The sequence below is a fragment of the Schistocerca americana genome, chromosome 2, assembly GCF_021461395.2.
Source record: "Schistocerca americana isolate TAMUIC-IGC-003095 chromosome 2, iqSchAmer2.1, whole genome shotgun sequence".
Classification (NCBI taxonomy): domain Eukaryota; kingdom Metazoa; phylum Arthropoda; class Insecta; order Orthoptera; family Acrididae; genus Schistocerca; species Schistocerca americana.
Window position 1 is genome coordinate 1,115,023,164 of NC_060120.1, and position 17,765 is coordinate 1,115,040,928.

Here is a 17,765-nt window from a genome sequence, read left to right on the forward strand (position 1 = left end):
GTAAGCAATTTTTTCACATTTTAACTGAAATAACACAAAAATGAAAATAGGTGTTTCTGGTACACTGAAATCCACTCTTTTCAGTGATGTAAACAATTATACAATCAGACTTGTCAATTTTATGATATGTGGTATCAAAAACTTGGCACAATTGGTGTTTTTTGTAGCTTCGGAAGCTGATAACATGGTGAATGCAGTTGTAATAAACTTCGTATTTCACTAAATTGCTGACAGGAACACAGGCAATGCACAGACAAATGATCATGTTTTCAATGCCCTTTGCTCACTATCTACTCCTCGTTAAAATATGTGGAATATTTTTCACAACAAAATTTTTCAGCAGGTTTGGAGAGATATTGTGCCATGGGGAGTGCTTTCTGATCTTTATTTATCAACAATTATGGAAAAGATAGATTGAAAGATTCTTGCACATTACGCTTTTGATCAAGCCTTCATCAGAAAAGAAAAACACATACAGACATTCACACAAGTAAGCACATCTCACCCACACATTACCACCATCTCTGGGTGCTCAGGCTAGACCTATCTGAGAATCTTGTATCTTTTAGTATAATCCAATACAACAATGCAAGCAGGGCAGCCATAGGTAGCAGTCGTGTGTGTGTGCGTGTGTGGTGCACTTGCATATGTGTTTTTCTTTTCTGATGAAGACTTTGCCTGAAAGCTTAATGTGTGACAGTCTTTTCGTTGTCTCATCTTTATGGCGAGCGGCTATTTATCCTTGTTGTCATTAGCATTTTATTTAATTCCATTTAACCTAGTGGACAGCTGGTTGGTGGTCATACCAATATAAAAAGCTATGAAATTGTTGCAGCAGAGCTGGTATATGACGTGGCTGCTTTCACAGGTGGCCTGGCCTTTGATGTGGTAAGATAAGTGTGTGACAGGACTGCAATAGGAAGTGCTGGATGGATGGATTGGGCAGGTCTTGCACTTTGGTCTTCTGCAGGTATATGATCCCTGTGGCCAGGGGTTGGGATTGGGAGTGGCATAGGGATGGACTAGGATGTTATGGAGGTTGAATGGGCAATGCAACATCTTTGGTAGGATATCCTTCATTTCAGGGTACAATGATAGAAAGCCATGACAAAAGATGTGGTTCAGTTATTACAGTCCATGGTGATACTAGGTGATGGTGGGGGCACTCTCTTGTAGCTGGCTCTTGAGGTTGGTGGAAGAATTGGGGGTGTGTGGGGAGAGCACAGAAAAACTATCTGTAGACTAGGTCCAGAGTATAGTGCCAATCTGTGAAGGTCTGTGAGGCTTTCAGCATACTGGGAAAGGGAGTACTGGTCACTGCAGATACACTATCCCCAGGCTGTATGAGAGATATTTTTTGGTGTGGAAGGAATAGCAGTTGTCAAAATACAGGTACTATTGGTGGTTGATGCGTTTAATGTGGGCGGAGATGTGGATGGAGCCATCAGAAAGGAGGATGTTGGCATCCAGGAATGCAACATGTTTGGTTAAGGAGGGTCAGGTGAAGCGGATGGGAGAGAAAGTGTTGAGGTTGTGAAGGAATGATGATAGGGTGTGTCGGCCCTGAGTCCAGATCCTGAAGATATCATCAATGAACCTGAACCACATCAGGAGTTTGGGGTTTTGGGAAGCTAGGAATGTTTCCTGTAGATGGCTCATAAACAGAGTGGCATAAGTGGGTGTCAGCTAGGTGCCCATGACTGTGCTGCAGATGTGTTTATATATCTTCCCTTCAAAGAAGAAGTAGCTGTGGGATAGGATAAAGTTAGTTTTGTGTATGAGGAATGAGGTAGTGGATTTGGAGTCTGAAGGATATTGTGGAAGGTTGTGTTCAATTGTGGCTAGACCATGGGTATGAGGGATGTTGGTGCATAAGTAAATTGCATCAAGAGTGACCAACAGGGAACCAGGAAGTCAAGGGTTAGGATTGATGGAGAGTCGGTGAAGGATGCGGTTGGTATCTTTGACGTGGGAGATTAGATTATGGGCAACTGGTTGGAGGTGTCTGTTAATGAGGCTTGAAATCCTTTTAGCTGGGAGCACAATAACCAGTTCAGTGGGGCATCCAAGGTTGTTAGGTTTGCCAGTTTTGGGCAGCATGCAGAAGGTGGATGTGCACGGATAAGGCCTTAAGCAGGGATTGGAGGTTATGTTGGATTTCAGGGACGGGATAACTGTGGCTGAGCTTATGGGTGAATGAGTCAGACAATTTCAGAGACTTTCCATCAGGTATTCACTGCAACTCATGTCCATGAAAGACCCAGATGCATGACCTGCCGAATACACCCACCATGTGCTTCCTATTCCAGTCATGTCACAGGTTTATCTTACCCCCATCAAATGTCGGCTCACCTGTGAAAGCAGCTATGTGTTATGTAAGCTCTGCTGCAACCACTATATATCTTTTTATATTGGTGTGACTACCAACCAGATGTCCACTAGGATGAACAGCCATCACCAAACTGTGGCCAAGAGCAAAGTAAACCACGTTGTGGCACAACATGCAGCTGAATATTACATGCTTGTTTGCAATGGCTGCTTCAGAACTAGGGACATCAGGATCCATCCCAATATCACCAGCATTTCTGAAATGCACAGATGGACATTATCCTTACAACACATTCTCTGCTGCTGAAATTAACCTGGCCTCAACCTGGGGTAAACTACTGTCCCCACACCCTCCATCCACCACTTCCCACTCCCTCTGTCCTATCACCTCCTCCATTTTCACATGCTGTCACTCTCGTTATGTGCCGACCACGTGCATCTTTCCCCCTCCCCTGCTCATCACCTCCCCCCCCCCCCCCCCAAATACACGCTATACCTCCCAACACTGCACTGGCAGTCTTGTCAGGCTGACATTTGTTTTGTTTTGTTTTAGGGTGCAAAAACAACAAGGGTAATAAATGCCCATGTCAGGACTGAAGAACACGAAGACAAAGAGAGCAGTGAAAAATGACTACATGTAAATCCCAGTTGATGGAAGAGAAAACAGCTAAAAACAGGAAAGAGGAGAAAGGTCTATAAAATATGCCATAGAGAAATGGAGGTCCTGAACTAAAGATTAAATGTACTTCGTCATATGGGTACGGCATATAAAAAGTAAAACGCGGCCAACAGCCTGCACATCATTTGCTAAAACAGCCAATAACTCCAACGGCAAATACAAATAAGAATGTTGTTGTTGTGGTCTTCAGTCCAGAGACTGGTTTGGTGCAGCTCTCCATGCTACTCTGTCCTGTGCAAGCAACATCTCCAAGTAACTACAGCAACCTACATCCTTCTGAATCTGCTTAGTGTATTCACCTCTTGGTCTCCCTCGATGATTTTTACCCTCCACACTGCCCTCCAATACTAAACTGGTGATCCCTTGATACCTCAGAACATGTCCTACCAACCGATCCCTTCTTCCTGTCAAGTTGTGCCACCAATTCCTCTTCTCCCCAATTCTATTCAGTCTTCTTCTTCTTTCTTGGCACTACAGCTCATGATGAGCCTTGGCCTCTTCCTCACTTTCCTTCCATTTCTCTCGGTCCTTTGCCAATACTCTCCAGTTTCTATAGCCCATCTTCTTAAGATCTTTGATTGCTGCATCTTTCCCTCTGGCTCTTGGTTGACCATGTCCTCTCTGCCCTCCTGGCTTTCCCTGTAATATTGTTTTTGGTACTTCTGTAACATTCATCCGAGCCACATGTCCCGCCCACCTCAGTCTGGATGATTTCCACTATCCTCCTGATGGGTTGGTCTTTATATATGATATACAGCTTATGGTTGTATCTCCTCCTCCATCTTCCTCTTTCACAGATTGGGCTGATAATTATTCTAAGTATTTTTCTTTCAAATGCATCCAGTGTTAATATCTTTAGCTGTTAATGTCCAGGCTTCAGAGGCTTATGTAAGCACTGGTCATATAAGTGATTTATAGACAGTTAATTTAGTGGTATGAGTCAGGAGCCTTGAGGATAGAAGTCTTGTCAGGGCAAAATAGGCTCTATTGGCTAGCATTAATCTCTGCTTAATTTCGTATAAGGTATCATTTACATGCATAACTGTCGAGCTCAGGTACTTGAAATGTTCAACTCTATCAAACGTATAATTGCCCATTGTTACTGCATTTGGCATCTTTTCACTATGTGCTTTTCCAGCTGCCATATATTTTGTTTCTTGTTCATTAATAATCAACCCCATGTTCCTACTAGCCTGTTCGAGAGCTGTAAATGTCTCTTCCATTGCTTTTTGAGTTCTTGCTATTATATCTATGTCATCCGCATAAGCCAGTATCTGCACTGATTTATAGAAGATCGTTCCACTATTCCGAAGATCTGCTTTTCTCATCACCTTCTCCAGGGCAGCATTAAAGAGAAGACATGCCAATGCATCCCCTTGTCGCACTCCGTTTTTAATATTCAATGCATTGGACACCATTCCTCCTATTCTTACACTACCTTGTGTTTCACTCATTGTCATTTTCACCAGCCTTACCAATTTACTCGAGATTCCCAGTTCATCTAGAGCTTGATACAACTGCTCTCTATTTATGTTTTCATAAGCTGGTTTGAAATCTATAAAGAGGTCATGCGTGCCAACCCCGTATTTGTTTGTTTTCCAGGATTTGTCTTAAGGTGAATATATGATCTGTAGTTGACTTCCTGGGAAGGAATCCGCATCGGTATGGCCCCATCTCCCTCTGTATGATTGGGAGTACTCTGTCGAATAGTATATTAGAGAATATTTTATATCCCAAATTAAGTAGTGTGATCCCTCTGTAATTGCCACACTCTATCTTATCTCCTTTCTTATATATGGGACATATGATACCCTCTTTCCACTGTTGGGGAATTTTCTCCTCTTCTCGTATTCTGGTGACCATTCTCAGAAGGCTTTATTCGAGCTCTCTGCCTTCAATTTCTTCATGGCAGTTTTCACTACTTCTGTATTTGGTGGGGTATTGTTGACTGGATCCTCTTCCCCATTCATTTCTGTTGGATTCCCTGGTATAGTTATTCTAGGGTTGAGGAGACTATCAAAATACCTGCACCATCTTTCACATATTCCCTTCTCTTCACTTATTATAATATTCCCTGTCTCATCTTTTATTAAGCTTGTTTTACTACCAAAAGGCTTCTGTGCCGCATTCACCTTCCCATAGAATCTTCACATTTCATTTTTGCTTCTCATGAGCTCAATTTCTTTGACACTTGCTTTCATGCATTGTCTCTTTTTTTTCTTTGGCGAGTCTTGTTTTCAATCCTCCATTTCTCTTCTACTCTCCTCCTTGTACAGTGTGATCGCAGTGTCCTTCTATATGCTTTGTTCTTTTCTTCAGTTACTATTTCACATTCAGTATCAAACCATGATGGTCTTACTTGTCTCGTCCCAATTCAAAGTCTCTCTCTTGCCAATGTCCCCATCATCTTTTTTATCGCTTCCCACTGATCTTCGATATTATTGTATTCTCCAACATTTTCCAGAATCCAAGTTATCTTCCCCTGATACTGTTCTCTAACTTTCACTAATTCTAAAGTTGTAATATTATATTTCCGTGCCCTGCATCTGACTGCTTTCGTTGCATTAGACATCCTTGCCCTCACCCGTGCCCATACCAGAAAATGATCTGTATCTATGTTTGGGCCTCAGAGACTCCTCACGTCCAGTAAGTCCAATTTGTGTCTGAAATCTATCGACACATGGTCAATCTGGTTTATTGTGTTTCCATCCAGTGATTTCCATGTTCCCTTATGCATTTCTTTATGTGGGAACAGTGTTGATCCTATTACCATATTTCTAGATGCTACGAACAGCATAAGCCTCATTCCGTTCTCATTACGTGTTGCATGTTTGCTGTGGGGGCCAATTATCGGTCTATAAATCTGTTCTTTTCCCACCTGAGCATTTAGGTCTCCAGCTGTTATATCATTCCCAAGATTCATAGAATACTTCTTTCTCTTCTTCTTCGGATACTTCTGCTGGTGCATGGGGATTAATTATGGAACGGTTAAAGAATTTCCCCTTTATCCTGAGTGTTGATAATCTTGGACTAATGGGTGTAAACCCCATTGCCAGATGCTTTAATTGATGGTGTACAACAAATCCTCTCCTCAGCTCATGATTTCTTTCACTGCAGCTATAGAATATATTTGCCTCTTTCTTCTCTAAAACTCCATGCCCTGTCCATCTAATTTCTAGTAGTGCTATTATACTTTGCTTCAGATTCATTATTTGATCCAGCATTACTTTCAGTGCTCCTGGTCAATATAGGGATCTCACATTCCAATTACCAATATATAGATCTGATCTATGCCTTATATTCTCTTCTTCCTTATTTTCCCTGCTTCATCTCCCAGTACCTACTGCAACCTACATCCTTCTGAATTTGCTTAGTGTATTCATCTCTTTGTCTCCCTCTATGATTTTTACCCTCCACGCTGCCCTCCAATAATGAATTGGTGATCCTTTGATGCCCCAGAACATGTCCTACCAACCGATCCCTTCTTCTAGTCAAGTTGTGCCCCAAATTTCTCTTCTCCCCAATTCTATTCAGTACCTCTTCATTAGTTATGTGATCTATCCATCTAATCTTCAGCATTCTTCTGTAGCACCACATTCTGAAAGACTCTCTATTCTCTTCTTGTCTCAACTATTTATTGTCAATTTTTCACTACCATACATTGCCTTACTCTACACAAATATTTTCAGAAGAGACTTCCTCACTCTTAAATCTATACTCGATGTGAACAAATTTCTCTTCTTCAGAAACGCTTTCTTGCCATTGCCAGTCTACATTTTATATCCTCTTTACTTTGGCCGTCATCAGTTACTTTGCTCCCCAAATAGTAAAACTCATCTACCACTTTAAATGTCTCATTTCCTAGTCTAATTCCCTCAGTATCACCTGATTTAATTCGATTACATTCCATTATCCTCATTTTGATTTTATTGATGTTCATTTTATATCTTCCTTTCAAGACCATTCCGTTCCTCTTCCAGGTCCTTTGCTGTCTCTGACAGAATTACAATGTCATTAGCAAACCTCAAAATTTTTATTTCTTCTCCATGGATTTTATTTTTCTTTTGTTTCCTTTATTGCTTGATCAATATACAGATTGAATAACATCAGGAAGAGGTTACAACCCTGTCTCTTTCCCTTCCCAACCACCGCTTCCCTTTCATGCCCCTCGACTCTCATATATGCCATCTGGTTTCTGTACAAATTGTAAATAGTCTTTGTTCTCTGTATTATGCCCCTGCCACCCTCAGAATTTTGGAGCGAGCATTCCAGTCAATATTGTCAAAAGTTTTCTTTTACGTCTACAAATGTTAGAAACGTAAGTCTATCTTCTAAGGCAAGTCGTAGGGTCAGTATTGTCTCACGTGTTCCAATATTTCTATGGAATCCAAACTGACCTTCCCTGAGGTCAACTTCTACCAGTTTTTCCTTTCATCTGTAAAGAATTCATGTTAGTATTTTGCACCAGTGACTTATTAAGCTGATAGTTCGGTAATTTGCACACCTGTCAGTGCCTGCTTTCTTTGGGATTGGAATTATTATATTCTTCCTGATGTCTAAGGGTATTTCACCTGTCTCACACATCTTGCTTGCCATGTGGAGGAATTTGGTCTGGGCTGGCTCTCCCACAGTTACCAGTAGTTCTAATGGAATGTTGTCTACTCCCAGGGCCTTGTTTCGACTTAGGTCTTTCAGTGCTCTGTCAAATTCTTCAAGCAGTATCATATTTCCCATTTCATCTCTAACTACATCATTTCATCTTTATCTACATCCTCTTACATTTCCAAAATATTTCCCTCAAGTACACTGCCTTTGTATAGACCCTCTATATACTCCTTCCACCTTTCTGCTTTCTCTACTTTGTTTAGATCTGGTTTCCCATCTGAGCTCTTGATATTCATAGAAGTGGTTTTCATTTCTCCAATGGTCTCTTTAATTTTCCTGTAATCAGTATCTATCTTACTCCTAGTGATGTATGCCTCTACATTCTTACATTTGACCTCTAGCCATCCCTGCTAAGCCATTTTACCCTTGCTGTCAATCTCATTTTTGAGGGATTTGTATTCTTCCTTACCTGCTTCATTTACTGCATTTTTATATTTTTTCCTTTCATCAATTAAATTCAAAATCTCTTCTGTTACCCAAGGATTTCTACTAGCCTTTGTCTTTTTACCTACTTGATACTCTGCTGCCTTCACTATTTGATCTCTCAAAGCTACCCATAGCTCTTCCACTGTATTTCTTTCCCCCATTCTTGTTAATTGTTACATAATGCTCTCTCTGAAACTCTCCACGACTTCTGGTTCTTTCAGTTTATCCACGACCCATCTCCTTAAATTCTCACCTTTTTTTCAGTTTCTTGAGTTTTAATCAACAGTTCATAATGAACAGATAGTGGTCAGAGTCCACATCTGCCCCTAGAAATGTCTTACAATTTAAAACCTGTTTCCTATATCACTGTCTTGTCATTATATAATCTATCTGAAACCTTTCAGTGTCTCCAGATCTCTTCCATGTATACAATCTTCTCTCATGACTCTTAAATGAAGTGTTAACTATGATTAAGTTATGCTCTGTGCAAAATTCTACCAGAGAGCTTCCTCTTTCATTCCTTACCCCCACTCCATATTCACCTACTACTTTTCCTTCTCTTCCTTTTCCTACTATTGAATTCCAGTCCCCCGTGACTATTACATTTTTGTCTCCATTTCACTATCTGAATAATTTCCTTTATCTTATCACATATTTCTTCAAGCTCTTCGTCATTTGTGGAGCTAGTTGGCATATAAACTTGTACTACTGTGGTAGGTGTGAGCTTCATATCTATCTTGGCTACAATAATGCATTCACTATACTGTTCATAGTAGCTCGCACATGCTTCTATTTTTTTATTCATTATTAAACCTACTCCTGCATTACCCCTTTTTGATTTTGTATTTGTAACCGTACATTCACTTCACCAGAAGTCTTGTTCCTCCTGCCACCGAACTTCACTAATCCCCACTATATCTAACTTTAATCTATCCATTTCCCTTTTTAATTTTCCTAACCTACCTCCCCACTTAAGGTATCTGACATTCCTCGCTTCGATCCATAAAACGCCAGTTTTCATTGTCCTGATAATGAAGTCTTCCTGAGTAGCCCCCGCCCGGAGATCCGAATGGGGGACTATTTTACCTCCGGAATATTTTACACAAGAGGACACCATCACCATTTAACCATGCAGTAAAGCTGCACGCCCTCGGGAAAAATTATGGTTCTAGTTTCCCCTTGCTTTCAGCTGTTCACAGTACCAGCACAGCAAGGCCGTTTTGGTCAATGTTACAAGGCCAGATCTGTGTATCATCCAGACTGTTGCCCCTGCATGTCCGAAAGAACAGATACCATCAGTGACCATGCAGCTCGTTAGAATGAAATTACAATGAAATGAACACTCTTAGCTGCTTAGAGGCGTTGACATACATCAACGGGGACAGATGAAAATGTGTGCCCCGACCGGGACTCGAACCCGGGATCTTCTGCTTACATGGCAGATGCTCTATCCATCTGAGCTACTGAGGACACAGAGGATAGCGGGACTACAGGGATTTATCTCTGGCACGTCTCTCGCGAGACCCACATTGTCAACGACCCATTATACTCATTACTCGCGGCGCATTGCATGTCCGAAAGAACAGATACCATCTTAGTATATATATAGTTAAGGCTCACCGGCCACTTGACCATCTTCTTCTTCTGTGCGAATGCACAAACACTGCCTGAACTCTTACGGGAATTGGCAATGCGCTGCGAGCAGCTATAAGTCCTCTTTGTTCAATCGAAGGCCACAAATGTTCCATTGGAGGAGAATCATGATAAGGAAAAATTGAAGGGGTGTCACCTCAGCAGCTCCCAAGTGCCAGCCCTGGGAAATTCACTGCTACAGGGCACAGAGGCAGGCGGATCCTGCTCCACGAGTACTACAGAGATGTCGGCATTCTCCTTCTGTTGGTCTGCGGAGTGCAGGGCAGAAAAATGGTTGGGGGTGCGCACTGGCAAGAAAGAGGTCGGTTGGGAGGAGGGTATCACATGGTGACACAGTCGAAGTGGATCTCTGAGTCAGTGAAGGAGAAGACCGTTTCACTCTGTTTGACATCTTGGAGATTTTCTAGTTGACAGAGAAAGACTCAGATGTTTGTTGGCTGGAGGGACGTAGGAAGTCTTCATGGGAGTATTCCTTCTGTCCTTTCCGGCCTGCTGTTTGTGTAGCAGGTGACTTTGCCTCATGAGGCGGAAGTTTGGTGGCTTGTTGCACAGCTGGAGGAGGAGACAGGGGTTCTACCATAACACTGGGTGATTTCAGAACTGCAGTGCTAAATCTGAGGTTGCGTGTCCACATGGCCACGTCCTTTGTGGAGCGAGATGTAGCAAGAACAGTACTGTAGGTGTCAGATGTTAGAACGCAGGGTTTCTGACTATCCAACAACTTGCAAGTGACCAGATAGGCACTATTTCCTTCACCCAAATCTCCTGGACAGCCTGCTCATCAAGATACATTGGTCATTCATGGGAGGAGGCAGCATGTTCACCATTACAGTTGACACAGTGGGGAAAAGGAGGCAGACAATTGCCCTCATGAGGATCCCTACTACAGGTTACACATTTGGTCGGGTATCAACAAGACTCTCGAGTGTAGTTGAAATGATGACACTGGTAGCAGCGCATCAGGTTCAGAATGTACGGTCGTACTGTGATAACTTCATAGTCTGCATTGATCTTTGACAAATGAATCACTCTATCAAAAGTGGGGCACTAAGGGTTCATCTACTTTTTCATCAGCCAATGGACTGCATTGATGCCCTGATTAGAGAGGTATGTTTGGATTTGTGACTCAGTCAGACCATTAAGCAACCTAGTGTAAATAACACCACGGGAAGAATTCAGCATTTGATGGACCTCAACAAGAAAAGGATAGCCATGGAGGACCGAAGCTGCAAGCAGTTGTTGTGCTTGAGATTCAGAAGTAGTCTTCAAATGCAAAGTGCCATTTTGTAAATGAGAGCAGGATTTCAGAAAGACAGTAATTGCATCAACACCTTTCTGAATAATAAATGGATTTACCACAGCATAGGCCAGACCATCTTCAGTATGTGAAACCACGAGGAACGGTGGTGCAGTGGGGAGGGTCTTTGAATCATTAGCCTCATTATACACTCCTGGAAATGGAAAAAAGAACACATTGACACCGGTGTGTCAGACCCACCATACTTGCTCCGGACACTGCAAGAGGGCTGTACAAGCAATGATCACACGCACGGCACAGCGGACACACCAGGAACCGCGGTGTTGGCCGTCGAATGGCGCTAGCTGCGCAGCATTTGTGCACCGCCGCCGTCAGTGTCAGCCAGTTTGCCGTGGCATACGGAGCTCCATCGCAGTCTTTAACACTGGTAGCATGCCGCGACAGCGTGGACGTGAACCGTATGTGCAGTTGACGGACTTTGAGCAAGGGCGTATAGTGGGCATGCGGGAGGCCGGGTGGACGTACCGCCGAATTGCTCAACATGTGGGGCGTGAGGTCTCCACAGTACATCGATGTTGTCGCCAGTGGTCGGCGGAAGGTGCACGTGCTTGTCGACCTGGGACCGGACCGCAGCGACGCACGGATGCACGCCAAGACCTTAGGATCCTACGCACTGCCGTAGGGGACCGCACCGCCACTTCCCAGCAAATTAGGGACACTGTTGCTCCTGGGGTATCGGCGAGGACCATTCGCAACCGTCTCCATGAAGCTGGGCTACGGTCCCGCACACCATTGGGCCGTCTTCCGCTCACGCCCCAACATCGTGCAGCCCGCCTCCAGTGGTGTCGCGACAGGCGTGAATGGAGGGACGAATGGAGACGTGTCGTCTTCAGCGATGAGAGTCGCTTCTGCCTTGGTGCCAATGATGGTCGTATGCGTGTTTGGCGCCGTGCAGGTGAGCGCCACAATCAGGACTGCATACGACCGAGGCACACAGGGCCAACACCCGGCATCATGGTGTGGGGAGCGATCTCCTACACTGGCCGTACACCACTGGTGATCGTCGAGGGGACACTGAATAGTGCACGGTACATCCAAACCGTCATCGAACCCATCGTTCTACCATTCCTAGACCGGCAAGGGAACTTGCTGTTCCAACAGGACAATGCACGTCCGCATGTATCCCGTGCCACCCAACGTGCTCTAGAAGGTGTAAGTCAACTACCCTGGCCAGCAAGATCTCCGGATCTGTCCCCCATTGAGCATGTTTGGGACTGGATGAAGCGTCGTCTCACGCGGTCTGCACGTCCAGCACGAACGCTGGTCCAACTGAGGCGCCAGGTGGAAATGGCATGGCAAGCCGTTCCACAGGACTACATCCAGCATCTCTACGATCGTCTCCATGGGAGAATAGCAGCCTGCATTGCTGCGAAAGGTGGATATACACTGTACTAGTGCCGACATTGTGCATGCTCTGTTGCCTGTGTCTATGTGCCTGTGGTTCTGTCAGTGTGATCATGTGATGTATCTGACCCCAGGAATGTGTCAATAAAGTTTCCCCTTCCTGGGACAATGAATTCACGGTGTTCTTATTTCAATTCCCAGGAGTGTATTTATGTTTGGTAGACACTGACAGTGAAAAAGATGATTGCAAGAAAATCCCCCACGATTGCCAGTGTCTCCGATAATGCACTCCTTCCAACTGGGGCCCCCCCTCAGAAGGGGGCGCACCTGCCTTAGGTGATTGTTCACACCTCATTTCACGCCTCCCGAACACCTGACAGAGGAACCAATTGGTAATTTAGGACAGCAGCAACTCAGGCAATCAACCCTCCCTGGGCCTGCCTTTACCAGGGGGTATGTACAAACCCTACCTTTCAACCTGGGACTGGGAATTACGCATTACCCAGTCACCTGTTATGTATCAAGCATGTGGGCTGGCCTTCAGAAGTGCACAGGGAGGAAGAATAAAAAGAGGAACCTCAAACACTGAAGCAGAACCTCAAACACTGAAGCTGAGGAAAGATAAGAGAAGAGGAATCAAAAACCAAAAGAGAAAGAAAGAAGGAAGGAACGAAAGACAGTGGAGATACTGTTCTGATATCGGCAACTGAATATGCAGATCACATTTGCAACAACATCCCAGACATGTTCCCCAAGGGAGAGGAAAAAAATTGCAAGCAGATAGACACACAGCATGGAATTGAAAAGATGTTGCAAAGGCTAGGGTCCCATGGTAGTCAAGCATGAACCTATCAAAGGGAGCCCCATGGGGGGAGGGGGGGCAGGTTGCCATGTTGTCCCTGCATGCCCCTCCAGACTGCATTCATCCCCCCCCCTCCCCCCCCCATACCCTGCTTTCCCTCTGCCTTCCCCACCCACTCCAGATTGCTATTCACTTGACAGCAGTGACATTCCAGTCAGAGCTGCAGTGGTAGCAGTCATGGGTGCATGAGGTGTGTTTGCTTGTGTGAATCTGTGTGTGTGTGTGTGTGTGTGTGTGTATGTGTGTGTGTGTGTGTGTGAAGGATTTGGCCGAAAGCTATAATGTGTAATTGACTGTTCATCATCTTGAGTATTATGAGCAAATGACGTTTATTTATTACATTGAGCTGAGTAAAATATTGCAAATAATTTACAGAACTGGAAATTTAAACAACAGGTTTCCAGAGAGCAGGAACAGTTTCCATAATGAAAACATTAGTACCACAAAGATGTCCGAGGTACAAACTTTAAGAAAGTACACAATGTGTTACTTCTTCACATAAGCATTATCTATGCAGAATACAGAACAACAACTATTAATGTCACTTGTACTAAAAACAGATTAACACATACCCTATAGGATGACCCAAGCTCACTGCTCCACCATGCACATTGACCTTACTTGGATCAAGGTCTAGTATCTTGATGTTAGCTAGAACAACAACGCTAAATGCCTCATTTATTTCCCAAAGGGCAATGTCATCTTTTTTCACACCACTGGTCTCCAGCAACTGAAATGGAAACATCTTTTTTAACCAACCATTTACAAAAAAAATAAGTAGATTCATTAATGTATTACAGTGTGCTCAACATTGAATATGTAACAATCAGAGAGCAGAAAATAATTCCTTTATTTATTTCTTCACTACTGTGAAGGAAGACCTTACAGAAATGGAATGGGTAATAGAATACATCATCAACAAAACCAGCTATAAGAAATGTATAGTCTCTATCATATATATTCTTGTAACTTTAATCTAAACTACAAAAACATTCATTAATTGTGAGCAATGTGGAAATGTACCTTTGGAATAGCAAAAGCAGGTGCAATTGGAAAATCTATAGGTTCTGTTGCTGCATCCTTAAAAGCAACCACTCTTGCTAGTGGTTTACAGCCAAATTTTTTCAGAGCAGATTCTGTCATGAGGACACATGCTGCTGCTCCGTCATTTAGTGTAGATGCATTTCCAGCAGTTACTGTGCCATTCTCTTTCTGAAAAGTAAAAAATAAAATAAATACCAAAATATTTATACCTCCCATACACAGCTATTATTCATATCACAAGTGAACTCTGTGGTAACCAGTCAAAGTCAAATCTGAATCAAGACATGTCAAAATCATCCAATTTAGCTTTTGTCACAAAGTATATTCCCACATATAACATAATGGATACAACCACGTACTTTTCTTGAACATAAGCAGAAAACACACCAGCATAAAGAGACTTTTAAAAAATGTTCAGCATATTCCAGGTCGCACAAACTAGACCTTAACTCAACTGATAATATTCACTGCATTAAGTAATAGTTGTAATAATTCAAACGCTCACATGCTTTCACAATAAAGAAGAAAAAACAAAATAATGTCCACAAACAGGGTGCCACCTTGTCTGATTGTAATGCCATCTGACATATTTATACAAAGCAGTTACAAACCAGTACATTTAAATTAGTATGATGCTCAAGGACATTTTAATAAGGAGAAGAGTGCATGATGTCAGTCAGCCATCCAGAGGTCCTTATGAAAGACTTATTGAAATCAAAATGTCAACACTATGAATTTATGTTGGATATCTTTAGCAGAGTTAACTGACATGCATATGTGGTGGTTTATGACCATGAAGCAATCATTTTTAGTGCTGATGGTAGAAGAAATTTTAACCACAATTGTTTGGATGGTAAGGGGAGGAGAGGTGATGGTGTGAAATTCAAGACTACCAGACTTGGTACCAGTGTCATGGATTCAGTTTCAAACATAGCTGCAGTGTCTTAGAAATCATAAAGTGAGAGCACCAGACACTTTAAATGGTGATTCACCTGTTTGATAACAACATTACACCTGACAGGCCCCTTCATGCTATTCAAGGGGAGCTGTTATGTGCTAGCATTGGGACTCAACCTTTTCCTGCTCTCATCATCATAAAAAAAAAAAAACAATCATGATACCACAGAGCCACTACAGTCACCTGCACTCCACAGATACACTGAAAACAAGTCTCATACACCATGTAGAAAGTGCCCAATGTGTGCGGAAGAAGAAAACTCTTTCCACTCACGCAGCTGAAATTACCTCTGAGGGTCTCCCTGTCAATAATGCCACATGATTCTTTCCTTTTTATATTGTATAAACACAAATTTCAAAACATTTTTTTTATTATCAGCATATCACTGATTCTATAAGAGAAGCAATCCTGCCCTGTCACAAATGTTTAGGAGACTAACTGCAGTTTCACCTCATATATCAATCTGACGCACATGCTCACAAATAAGCTGGAAGATTTCAGTATTATGGGAAAGCTGCATGTAAGTAAATCTGTCTTCAATCTGAAGGGTGGTTTCAACACCACAGTTCTTATAACCTTCACACAAACTTAATCAGGTTTTGGAGGACCTACAATTAGATGTAGCCCCTGAATTGTGGCTGAACTCAACATTTCTCACTTATAGAAATCACTTCAGAAGTGAAAGAAGTGGTAAAGTGACGGAACAAAAACCCCTAGGGTCAACTGACAATCAAACCCCCCAGGCCTTTGGAATAATAGCCAGGCATGTAGCCCAGTGAGCACCACAAACATGCTTCTAGAGCTGGCACTTCCAACAACATAAGAGGGGAAAACCATTTCAGTGGGCAGTTTTAAATTAATAATAGAATGACAATGTTCAATTCCACATGAAGAGGAAATAAATATGCTTAATAATGCTGAATGGTCCACACTAAAGCAGATGAAGGGTTCTTTAATATCATAACACAGCTGAGGGACAGCCCTGAGGAACATAAATTCTTTTTGCTCCTAAACTGATTTTCTTCTAGAAGCAAACATGGTTAAATGACAAAAGTGTAAGGCCTGAAGAACTGAAAGTAACCTGGGACTATTAGATAACAGAATACCAGCATTTAAGCAACACTTTTTATGTATCAAGTGACATTACTACAGAGAGGAAGAACAAATTTAATGAATGCCTTACCTGAAATGCTGGTTTAAGTTTTGTAAACTTATCAAAGTCGACCCTTCTGAATTCTTCATCTTCAGAAATAACTAGGTCTGGCTTCCCTGCATGAGTACAAAAAAAAAACAAAAAACAGTAAAATACAAATGCAATGCCACTGCTATACAGGGTGTATGTTTTAACTTGAGACAAGTAAATATCTCTAAATTGACATGGCATACAAAAAGACTGTTTAAGGCGAAAAGTTAATATCAGTAACTGGGACATCAGTCAGTGCTACAACTGGCCACCTCCTAACCACCCTTTCTATATAGGGTGAAGTCAACTCTGTATTTTCAAATGGGAAGCCCTCCCCCCCCCTCCTTTTCCCCTATTACTGTTTATTTGGTTTCTATGCCAAAAACTAGGTATGGTTTATTCAGACCATTGCTTCCGATTCATGCTAGCTGGTGCTGTAATCGACAAATATCAAGTGTGCCTGTTTTTGCAATCAACACATTTGATTCCACGTTTCATACAAAGTAAATGTCAGCCTTGGTGTTCAAATGGTTCATATTTATGTTTGAATTTACTTTAATGTTGCAAATTTGAGTGTACAGAACAATACAGTTAGCCGTTTCAATGTCTGGTTAGAAACTACATTTAGTGTGGTGCAGGAACAACAACCTGGATATAATGTTTTTCTGTTCCCACTGAGATGCTTGATATCTCTGAGTCCCGTTGCCCTCACCATTGAGGTGGTTGATTTCAGTGAGTATCCATGGCAGATGTGACTGTTACTATAATGTCATGGACATTTTATTCTATTACAATGATTGTGGTTTGTATTCCACCAATGGCCAAAACAGCCACCACGAGTGTTATGGCAGCTGGATGGAAAAATACACATACAGGAATTAGTCATCCTGATGGCAGGTTTAGAGGGTAGCCACCAAAATCATGCATTCTGATGGTTTGGGGACTTGCCATAATCAACCTCATAGGGAACAGATAACTACGTTACCATGCAAGTAGCTCATCTGCCAGGCGTGTAAATATCTTGCCATATTATTTTTACTGTACAATCATATTTACAACACTTGAAAACCAGTATCAACTATTAGAACACAAAATATCACATTTACATCATAATGCAAATGAAAGCTCCAAAACTAGCTGCAATGAAGTAACATACTTTTTAATATTTCACACGACAGGTGTGTTTTGGCTTACTGCCATTATCAATGGATGTCTAGTTGGAATTGACAACCATATCGTACTTGTAGTAATTTTTTTGTCAAGTAGTGATAAGTATAATATTTTTTGTAATTACAGAACATAAAA

The 17,765-nt window shown here is 42.3% G+C and overlaps 1 protein-coding gene across 1 annotated transcript in view; it reads right to left on the minus strand.

Moving 5' to 3' along the window:
* Nucleotides 1-17,765, minus strand: part of LOC124596529 (acetyl-CoA acetyltransferase, mitochondrial) — a 102,011-nt gene that overhangs the window by 9,074 nt on the left and 75,172 nt on the right. The window contains exons 6-8 of the mRNA XM_047135699.1: nt 16,461-16,546; nt 14,299-14,487; nt 13,848-14,005 (exon numbers count right to left, since the gene is read on the minus strand). Of these exons, the coding sequence (XP_046991655.1) occupies nt 13,848-14,005; nt 14,299-14,487; nt 16,461-16,546 (433 nt within the window). The remainder of the gene's footprint in view (nt 1-13,847; nt 14,006-14,298; nt 14,488-16,460; nt 16,547-17,765) is intronic.